Here is a 10,946-nt window from a genome sequence, read left to right on the forward strand (position 1 = left end):
GTCACCCTCAGTACTCTTCTCAACAAACACAAAAAATTTCATGAAAATCGGTCAAGCCGTTTTTTCGTGAAAAGAGGTAGCGCGGTCAAACTTTCTTGACTTGGCGGGGCGGAGCGCTACAGTGCTCTTTAATTCATCGGAAAATGGGAATTGAATTGAAAAAAAAAGACCAATACAGACTCCGCCTACGTTTATAATTGAGCTAGGGAAGGGCAGCAGTAGATGGGATTCCTGTCTTACGCAAAAATTTTGCTGATTTCAGGAATCCACAGCCAACAAGGTCGAAGAGACCGCCAAAAAGTTGTTGGACAAAATGCCGCCAAGAGTTAGGGACAAATATGTCGCCGCGGAAATCAGATTGGGTGACTTGGAAGCCACGGGAAAGAAATTGGGTGACACTTTGGAAGCCACGGGAAGGAGATTGGGTGACACTTTTGAAGAAGTTAAAGTGAGTGAAAACTTTTTTGGTCCCGTGTCAAATTGTGAGACGAGTTGTAAAAATAAAAAAAAAATAAAAAAAAAAATCATCAAGGATCCCAAAAATCGCATTAGAAAAATGTCTTGTCTGTCACGCTGATAAACCTGTTATTGTCCTCTTTTCACGAGAAAACGGCTCGAGTCGAGCCGCTCGACCGATTTTGATGAAATTTTATGTGGTTGTTAGAAGAGTACTGATGGTGACATAGGATACCTAAAATTGTCTCATTACATGCTCATTCAAAATGGCAGCACCTCAAAGTCATGCCTCTTACGCCAAGCTGATCCCGTACAAAGGACGGGTCAACCACTAGTAATCTACATACATATATGCAAAACATTAAAGCTAGAAACACACTACCCATGAGCTCACATCAATTCACGTGAGCTCATGGGGAGTCAGAAAGATGTAGTTCAAAGTTTTCCCGGAATATTGAAGGAAATCTCGTTCAGGACAGCCACACTACTATTACGTTACGTGAGCTCACGTGATGGTAGTATGATTCTACCTTAATGCTCATTTAACTTCTTTGGTTTCAGCTATTCATTCACAACACCCCTCGGTCACTAACCAATGATGTAGTCCAGGGAGCTAAGAAGTTCACCCATGTTGTTGAAGATTCTGCCAAAAAGTTGTATCATGAAGTGAGTAGATGCTATGTACAATGTACATATGTACCTATGTCTTATGCATGTCGTTTGAGTCGAGAAATGTTTTAATCTATTGGGAAAGTAGGAAAATTGGAAACGACATTATTGTGGAGCTGTCAAAAGTAGACTGACTTTATTTTCAAAACCGACAGTCAGATATCATAACATCCCCTTCTCAAGTTTTTTAAACACAGTTAAAAACTTATAAGGAGAACAAACAATCATCTGTACATCAAAAAATCTTTGAACCTCTTGGGCAAACTTGTAATCCTCTTGGCACGGGAATATTCTTGTACTGGACTCTGTGCACCACCACTACATCCTGGCATTGGAGTCTCAGCATCTTGGTTTGGCATAGTTTCTTCTTCAGATGTCTCAGTACCAGTTTGGTCTTCTGGATCCAAATCCTCTGGGTCCTGAGGATCATCTGGTACTTCATCCATGTGTTGATTCACTATTGGTTTTATTTGGATTTATAAGTAGTGCTTTATTTAGGCTGTCAGCTTAGAACAAGTTGTTCCATTATACCAACAGTTTAATAGAGCATCTATTTGTTGATATAATTTTGTGTACATATTCGTCAACTGTTGCGTCAACTCTTGAGAAAAGTTTCGCGTTTTTCAGCTCGGGTAGAAAATTATACCAACAGTTTAATAGAGCACCTATTTGTTGATATAATTTTGTGTACATATTCGTCAACTGTTGCGTCAACTCTTGAGAAAAGTTTCGCGTTTTTCAGCTCGGGTAGAAAAGAAAAGCTCGCTATTTTGACTTGAGAAAAAAAAAATAGTTGAAACTTGGAAATAGTTAAAACTTCAAGTTGCTTCAAGTTTATAAGATTCAGCGGTTCTCAACCTACTCAGTGGCATGTCCTCCAGACAGCACTGCTTTCCTTCTTCTCTATGGGTTTTTCTCACCCCCCACCCCACATCCTGCTTACGAATCGCTGAAAATAGAAGTGATTATTAATCCTGGATTGTAAGACCGCTAGTAGATCGGCATACTGCATATGCATTTATAGCTTCCCCTTTTGAAAACCACACGACACGCCTCTGGTACCTAGATTGTTATCCGCCACTGGTTAGGTTGTTATCCGAAATCAAACCGAAAAATTGTCCTCTTCAGAAAATTTTGGGTACATATTCGTCAACTGTTGCGTCAACTCTTGAGAAAAGTTTCGCGTTTTTCAGCTCGGGTAGAACCTTGTCTAAAGTAGGTAACTGGGAATCTTATTAAATAGGTGTATTTATGTATATAGGTGTAATCTGAAAAAGTGTATACCCGCTGTTAGATATTTTGTGTTTTTTAATCCCCTCTCCTCTTCCTTCTTCTCCTCCTCCTCTTCCTTCTCCTCCTCCCCCTCCTATTTTAATTAAATACGGACTAGGGTCGAGAGAGCTAAATGCAGGGCCGTTGACAGAATGGCACACCCGTCTTGTTCCGGGCCCATTTGGCTCACGCATCTCAAGTTGGCCCGGAACCAGCAGCTCCCCCCCCCCCCCGACACCCTCTCTTCCCCCCGGCCTAGAAGTTTCCCCCCCCCCTGTCTGCTTCTAGGTAACACAAAGTTCAAATGTGAGAACACGCCGCTCGTACCCAGCTTCTCAATCTTGAGTACTTCAGTCTCACTCTCACTTCCTTCGGTCAGTTGTTTCACCTCGGCTTCACCAAGACATACCTGGGAGAAGTGACCTCTTTTGTTACACTTGTAGCATGTTTTGTTTCTTGCTGGACACTTCTGAAGTGATGTATGCCACAGTCCTCCACAGTAAACACACTTCTTGTTACCTGGAACACTCCTCTGTTGTTGTTTGTTCATCACATCACTCCTGTATTTACTTGAGCTTGATATCTTGTTCACATCGTTCAGCTTCCCACTGACGTTTTCTATCTGCTTCCTGGACTCCTCATCCGCCTTGCACAGCTGTACAACTTCTGCTAGCTTCAATCTCTCCTTCATCCAGAGTTTTTCCTTCATTTTGACGTTCTGAATAGAGCAGATGATTTTATCTATCATGATCTCCTCTTCCATGTTCTTGTATTCACACAGCTTCACTTGATCGCTCAATCTGAGGAAGTAAGTTGTATAATCCTCATCATCTTCTTGCTTCATAGTGTTGAATACGAATCTTTCGTAGCGTACATTGATCTCCGGGCTCATTTTCAGCCGTAGCGCTTCCATGATCTTCACCACCGTCATGTCTTCTTCCTCAATGTTGACAATCTTGAAGATAATCTTGGCGGCTTCGCTCCCTATGACGTTCATTAGCATCGCTATCTTCATCTTCTCTGGTTCAGCATCCAACTTGCTGGCTACCAGATACTCATTCCACATCATTGAGAAAAACAAAATGTTCTCACGGACATTTCCAGTCAACAGCAATGCAGTAGGACATGGAATATTTATGATCTGCTTGTCATGATTCCCACTCTTCTTTGCTTCATCCAACTGTTTCTAAAGTCTCTTGTTCTCCTCCTCAACGGCGCTGTACATCTTCCTACTTCTGTCTGAATCAACGCTTTTATATCATCAGGGTTCATATTGTTGTAGTTAATCCACAAAGGAAACATAAAACAAAAACTCAAAAGTCAACACACCTGACACCATGTTTTAATCTATTGGGAAAAGTAGGAAAAATTGTAAACAACATTATTGTGGAGCTGTCAAAAGCAGACTGACTTTAGGTCTGTTTTTCATTCCTACGCCGCATCGATGCGGCGTTCACTCTGCGTCAGGAGTGGGGGTAAAATGTGGAAATTCAACAAACTCAAAACCGACAGTCAGATAATATCTAGCCGGTATCATAACAAGAATTTTTTTCATTAACCATAACTCTCGAAGGGTTTGTCTGGGGTTTTGATGACATTTGACTTTCGTTCGCATTGTGACTGAAGCCGATTGAAGTATGACCCAACAGGATAATGGACATTGTACTTTAGGCTAATTTTTTAACCGGGTCTACCGTACTATTTGGATGGAACCCGTGCTTATGTACATGTTGTCTGTTTCAGCTATCGTTTGAGACAACTACCATCAGCCTAAGGCAACATCTACAACAGAAATTTCAACAATTCTCCAACAAAGTTCAAGAGACTGCCAAAACATTGTATGAAAAAGTGAAGCCAAAGGCGAAGGAGGAACTTGCGGACGGGAAACAAACTGCCAGTACTTTGAAGCCAAAGGCCTTGAAAAATTTTGAGGAGGGAAAAAAGGCAGCAAAAAATTGGTATGACCAAGAAGTGAAACCAAAAGTTCAGCAGAAAGTTGATAAGAAAAAAAGGGAAGCCAAAAAGTGGATCAAAGATATGAAACCAAAGATTCAGGAAAAAATTGAGAAGAGAAAAGAGCATGCTAAAAATTGGTATCAAGAAGAAGTGAAAAAAAAGGCCCGGGGAACATTTGAGCAGGGGAAAGATTATATCAAAAAATTGTATGAAGAAATGAAACTAAAAGTTCAAGAGAAATTTGAGCAGGGAAAAGAGCATGCTGAAAAATTCTACGCAGAAACGAAACCATTAATTCGAGAGAAATTTGAGCAGGTGAAAAATTGGTACAACAGTGGGAAACTAAAATTTTACGAGAAAATTAAGAGGACGAAAAGGGAAGCCAAAAAGTCGTTCAAAGATATGAAACCAAAGATTCAAGAGAAATTGGAGAAGGGGAAAAAGCATGCTAAAAATTTGTACGAAAAAGAAGTGAAACAAAAGGCCCAGGAGACATTTGAGCTCTACGAAGAAATGAAACCAAAAGCTCAAGAGAAATTTGAGCAAGGAAAAGAGCATGCTGAAAATTGGTATGAAGAAGCAGTGAAAAAACAGGCCCGGGAGACAGTTGAGCAGGGGAAAGATTATTTCAAAAAATTGTTGGAAGAAATGGGACCAAAATCTCAAGAGAAATTGGAGCAGGCAAAAGAGCATGCTAAAAATTGGTATGAAGAAGCAGTGAAAAAACAGGGGAAAGATTATGCCAAAAAATATTTGTTCGAAAAAATAAGACCAAAAACTCATCAAGAGAAATTTGAGCAGGGAAAAGAGCATGCTAAAAATTGGTATGAAGAAGCAGTGAAAAAACAGGCCCGGGAGACAGTTGAGCAGGGGAAAGATTATTTCAAAAAATTGTTGGAAGAAATGGGACCAAAATCTCAAGAGAAATTGGAGCAGGCAAAAGAGCATGCTAAAAATTGGTATGAAGAAGCAGTGAAAAAACAGGGGAAAGATTATGCCAAAAATTTTTTGTTCGAAGAAATAAGACCAAAAGCTCATCAAGAGAAATTTGAGCAGGGAAAAGAGCATGCTAAAAATTGGTATGAAGAAGAAGTGAAAAAACAGGGGAAAGATTATTCCAAAAAATTGTTCGAAGAAATAAGACCAAAAGCTCATCAAGAGAAATTTGAGCAGGGAAAAGAGCATGCTGAAAATTGGTATGAAGAAGAAGTGAAAAAACAGGGGAAAGATTATTCCAAAAAATTGTTCGAAGAAATAAGACCAAAAGCTTACGAGAAATTTGAGCAGGGAAAAGAGCATGCTAAAAATTGGTATGAAGAAGAAGTGAAAAAACAGGGGAAAGATTATTCCAAAAAATTGTTCGCAGAAATAAGACCAAAAGCTAACGAGAAATTTGAGCAGGGAAAAGAGCATGCTAAAAATTGGTATGAAGAAGAAATGAAAAAACAGGGGAAAGATTATTCCGAAAAATTGTTCAAAGAAATGAGACCAAAAGCTTACGAGAAATTTGAGCAGGTGAAAAATTGGTACTACCGCAGTGGACCAAAATTTCACGAGAAAATTAAGAAGACGAAAAGGGAAGCCAAAAAGTGGTTCAACGATATGAAACCAAAGTTTCAAGAGAAAATTGAGAAGGGAAAAAAGCATGCCAAACCCATTGATGATTTCAATCTGGACTTCGCCTTTCATCCGACCAATTCCTTGGAATACATCAGCAAACTCATTGATGATCGGTTCAGGGTACATGCCAAAAATTGGTACGAAAAAGAAGTGAAAACAAAGATTCAGGAAAAAATTGAGAGGGGAAAAGAGCATGCTAAAAATTGGTACGAAAATGAAGTGAAACAAAAGGCTAAGGAGACATTTGAGAAGGGAAAAGAGCATGCTAAAAATTGGTACGAAAATGAAGTGAAACAAAAGGCTAAGGAGACATTTGAGAAGGGAAAAGAGCATGCTAAAAATTGGTACGAAAAAGAAGTGAAAAAAAAGGCCCAGGAGAAATTTGAGCAGGGGAAAAATTATACCAATAAATTGTTCGAAGAAATGAAACCATTAATTCGAGAGAAATTTGAGCAGGTGAAAAATTGGTACAACCAAACTGGTACAACGACCAAATTGGTACAACGACCAAAATTTCACGAGAAAAATAAGAAGACAAAAAGGGAAGCCAAAAAGTGGTTCAAAGATATGAAACCAAAGTTTCAAGAGAAAATTGAGAAGGGAAAAAAGCATGCCAAAAATTGGTACGAAAAAGAAGTGAAAACAAAGATTCAGGAAAAAATTGAGAGGGGAAAAGAGCATGCTAAAAATTGGTACGAAAATGAAGTGAAACAAAAGGCTAAGGAGACATTTGAGAAGGGAAAAGAGCATGCTAAAAATTGGTACGAAAAAGAAGTGAAAAAAAAGGCCCAGGAGAAATTTGAGCAGGGGAAAAATTATACCAATAAATTGTTCGAAGAAATGAAACCATTAATTCGAGAGAAATTTGAGCAGGTGAAAAATTGGTACAACCAAACTGGTACAACGACCAAATTGGTACAACGACCAAAATTTCACGAGAAAAATAAGAAGACAAAAAGGGAAGCCAAAAAGTGGTTCAAAGATATGAAACCAAAGTTTCAAGAGAAAATTGAGAAGGGAAAAAAGCATGCCAAAAATTGGTACGAAAAAAAAGTGAAACAAAAGGCTAAGGAGATATTTGAGAAGGGAAAAACGCATGCCAAAAATTGGTACGAAAAAGAAGTGAAAACAAAGATTCAGGAAAAAATTGAGAGGGGAAAAGAGCATGCCAAAAATTGGTACGAAAAAAAAGTGAAACAAAAGGCTAAGGAGACATTTGAGAAGGGAAAAGGCCATGCCAAAAATTTGTACGAAAAAAAAGTGAAACAAAAGGCTAAGGAGACATTTGAGAAGGGAAAAGGCCATGCCAAAAATTGGTACGAAAAAAAAGTGAAACAAAAGGCTAAGGAGAAATTTGAGCAGGGGAAAGATTATACCAAAAAATTGTACAAAGAAATGAAACCAAAAGCTCAAGAGAAATTTGAGCAGGGGAAAGAGTGTGCCAAAAAATTCTACGAAGAAATGAAACCAAAAGCTCAAGAGAAATTTGAGCAGGGGAAAGAGTATACCAAAAAATTCTATGCAAAAATGAAACCAAAAGCCAAACAGAAATTTAAGCAGGCGAAAGAGTATGCCAAAAAATTCCTTGCAAAAATGATACCAATTATTCGAGAGAAATTCCAGCAGGTGAAAGATTGGTACAACGACGATGAGAGACCAACATTTCGAGAGAGAATTAAGAAGGAGAAAAAGCGTACCAAAGATTGGTATGAAGATGTGAAGAACCCAAGGTTTGAGGAGAAATTTAAGCACGGGAAAAAGAAAGTAAAAGCAAAATTTACTGAAGTAAAACCATCATTTATTGACAAAATCAAGAATTTTTTCAAGGATTGATTCAACCATTCTGGCATGTTGTCAAGTATTGAGTGTGGGTGTACTGGTATGGCTATGGCCAAGTCGCGGGTTCGATTCCCGCCCGGGGCAGATTTCATTCTAAACAGATAAGGTCCGTTCTCGGAACGACTTGATTTATCATTTATCCTATTCTGTCTTCCCTCTAGCATTCGGGACGATAAGACCTTAGCAGTTACAGTTCCCTCTATCAAACCTCTTTTAATAAAACTATTCTGTCTTCCCTCTAGCATTCGGGACGATAAGACCTTAGCAGTTACAGTTCCCTCTATCAAACCTCTTTTAATAAAAAGACGATATTTGACTATAGGGGTTGGATGGAAGAGAATGCCTCCCTTATTAATCTCATTCCTTTGTTGGAATATTTTGTAAATAGATTATTTTCATAATTTTTTCCTCATTTCTTTCTTATCTTGTTTATTTTCTTTTCATTGTATTTGTATATAAATGTATGTAAATATTCCAATAAAAATGTTGAACGAATACATTACTAACTTTCCTTATTATATTTAGGACGAGGAATGTCCAGTCCAAATGGACTTGGATTCATTGAACAACTTCTTTTCCTCAGTTGTGCCTTCTCCCCGTGACTATCAGAAAGCAAGAGCACTTGAAGATATACAGGGTAGCTCTGCTTTTCCTGAGTTATCCCCCAATACATTGATCGAATTTCAAGAGGTTCAAATGTCAGACGTTCGTTCTGCCATACTCTCAATAAAGTCAAAAGCTTGTGGGTCTGATGGCATCGACATTTTAATGTTGAAAATGTCGTTGCCTCAAATCTTACCCATTATAACAAAAGTCTTCAACATGTCCGTATCCACCGGAGAATTTCCTAACGTTTGGAAATCATCCAATGTTATGCCTATAAATCTGAGTGTTCGGAGAGGTTTCGAACACTCTAAGCCTAACCGCCCCTAAAAGGTAATCCGGTTTTAAAATTCGACCCTAACACCTCAGAATAAGTAGGTTACATTATGATTGCCAACATATGTATACCCTATGAATATAATAGACAATTGCACTGAAGAATGTAATAAATAAAATACATAAATTATGTATGTACGTATACATAAATGTTGTTTTTTTTATTTCTTCCTTATCGTTCTTAGTTAATTAAAATTATCTACAGCTGATATCTCAATGATACATATCTAGGCGCACGGTAGTGCGCCAGGCCAAGTTCCAGCCTAACGCACACAGTGTGTAATATTACACGAAACATTTTTGCCTTACGACACAGCATCTTGTAATTTTCTTTTTCTTTGGGTGATTTCTTCTTCTTTCTTTCTCTTGTCTTCTACTTTTTCTTTTCTTATCTTGTGGGCAATTTCTTCTTCTTTCTTTCTCTTATCTTCTTCTTCTTTTCTTATCTTGTTTTATCCAAGTGGTTGGGTATAATCTTCGCAGATGCTCTTTTATTACACTGATTGTGCACTCTTCCAGCATACTTTCTGGTAGATTCAATTGGGTTTTAGACATCGCAGCTATATTTCCATGTGAATATTTGCAAAACTTGTCATCTTTCAGATAACGTCCGCGGAGGATGCTCAAGGCGTCACCCCTAAAATTTCACCGGCTCTCAATCATAAGTTGATAACTAACCCCCATATTGGTTGTGTCTCACACGAGACTAAATATTTAAAGAACCTTACAATTGCGACGTAGTATGGCCGTCCCGTGGTATGTCCCTCATCCCTCATCATATGGGCGAGAAGACACACAATACTTCCCATTTAGGTGCTGGGTCAACACGAGAACACCAGAAAGTAATCTCAATCATAAGTTGATAACTAATAACTAACCCCCATATTGGTTGTGTCTCACACGAGACTAAATATAATAGAAGATAGATAGATTGGTTGTGCCTCATGACGATTCTGTCTGTTTCTATCCCAGGCAACGGGATCTTCCTCATCAACAAGCTGTCCAAGCTCAAGAAATGGTCTAATATAATGTTCAAGTCACCCATCCATTTATTGGCCTTGCTCGGCGTAGCTTAACATAGCGGCGTTTTTCGTCAGCCTCTCAATCAGCCCTAACTAGAGTGATTGCTTTGGGGTGACAATTGGTTTTGGCTACAAATTTTACGAGTGGATGCCCTTCGCACTCAACCTTAGCTATTTCTTCAGCAAGGGAAATTCAGGCTGGTCTACTGGCTGTTTAAAGTCTCCCAGTCCGACTAAGCTGGTCTACTCCCTGTTTAACGTCCCCCAGCCAGACAATAAAGGAAAGCAGTATTCAATTGGAAAGGAAAGCAAATTCAATTTGAACCAATAGATCAGTTGCGCTTACTTCGCCAGTCCGACTAAGCTGGTCTACTCCCTGTTTAACATCCCCCAGCCAGACAATAAAGGAAAGCAGTATTCAATTGGAAAGGAAAGCAAATTCAATTTGAACCAATAGATCAGTTGCGCTTACTTGGGTGATGTTTCAAAGTCATAGAGCAAGAAAAATGAGGACAAACGGAATTTTTCTTTTTCTTCTACGACTTCTAGAGCCCGAGATAAATCGATTTAAAAAAATAGCGGTAAATCGTGAACTTTGACGTCACGGCATACGCTCCCGTAGGCGATTACGTATTTACGTGCCCGAGATAAATCGATTTAAAAAAATGGCGGTAAATCGTGAACTTTGACGTCACGGCATACGCTCCCGTAGACGATTACGTCACATCAAATGTCCCGAGCAAAGCTCCCTCGCAGGCAACGCATTAATGTGTTTGTGCGCAGTTCTTTCTGCTCCTCCGCTAGCATAGCTGCGATGTCTAAAACCCAATTCAATCTAAACGAAAGTATGCTGGAAGAGTGCACAATCAGTGTAATAAAAGAGCATCTGCGAAGATTATACACAACCACTTGGATAAAACAAGATAAGAAAAGAAGGAAAAGAAGAAGACACTAGAAAGAAAGAAGAAGAAATTACCCACGAGATAAGAAAAGAAAGTAAAAAGAAGAAGACACGAGAAAGAAAGAAGAAGAAATCACCCAAAGAAAAAGAAATTACAAGATGCTTTCTCGTAAGGCAAATATCATTGAGATATCAGCTATAGATAATTTTAATTAACTAAGAACGATAAGAAAGAAATAAAAAAACATCATTTATTTATACGTACATACATA

The 10,946-nt window shown here is 38.7% G+C and overlaps 1 protein-coding gene across 2 annotated transcripts; it reads left to right on the plus strand.

Annotated features, from left to right (window-relative positions):
• The first annotated feature begins 211 nt into the window (after nucleotides 1–211).
• Nucleotides 212–7,966, plus strand: LOC103506769 (trichohyalin). 2 transcript variants are annotated; one of them, XM_017443010.2, is made up of 5 exons: nucleotides 212–448; nucleotides 1,018–1,122; nucleotides 4,141–5,998; nucleotides 6,098–6,179; nucleotides 6,249–7,966. In XM_017443010.2, the coding sequence occupies exons 1-5, from the start codon at nucleotides 314–316 to the stop codon at nucleotides 7,804–7,806; spliced, it is 3,738 nt and encodes a 1,245-aa protein (XP_017298499.1). In that variant the 5' UTR covers nucleotides 212–313; the 3' UTR covers nucleotides 7,807–7,966. The 2 variants fall into 2 exon arrangements, with proteins under 2 accessions (XP_017298499.1, XP_017298497.1); XM_017443008.2 differs by having other exon boundaries at nucleotides 6,098–7,966.
• Nucleotides 7,967–10,946: the final 2,980 nt, after the last annotated feature.

This window comes from Diaphorina citri, unplaced genomic scaffold (genome assembly GCF_000475195.1).
Source record: "Diaphorina citri unplaced genomic scaffold, Diaci psyllid genome assembly version 1.1 scaffold261, whole genome shotgun sequence".
Classification (NCBI taxonomy): Eukaryota; Metazoa; Arthropoda; class Insecta; order Hemiptera; family Psyllidae; genus Diaphorina; species Diaphorina citri.

Bases quoted from the DNA above. Each gene is read 5' to 3' on its own strand.
- LOC103506769 (XM_017443008.2), top strand. From the start codon at position 314: ATGCCGCCAAGAGTTAGGGACAAATATGTCGCCGCGGAAATCAGATTG. The intron at 449-1,017 runs GTGAGTGAAAAC...CTTTGGTTTCAG, and splicing joins ACACTTTTGAAGAAGTTAAA to CTATTCATTCACAACACCCC. The intron at 5,999-6,097 runs ATGCCAAACCCA...GGTTCAGGGTAC, and splicing joins AATTGAGAAGGGAAAAAAGC to ATGCCAAAAATTGGTACGAA.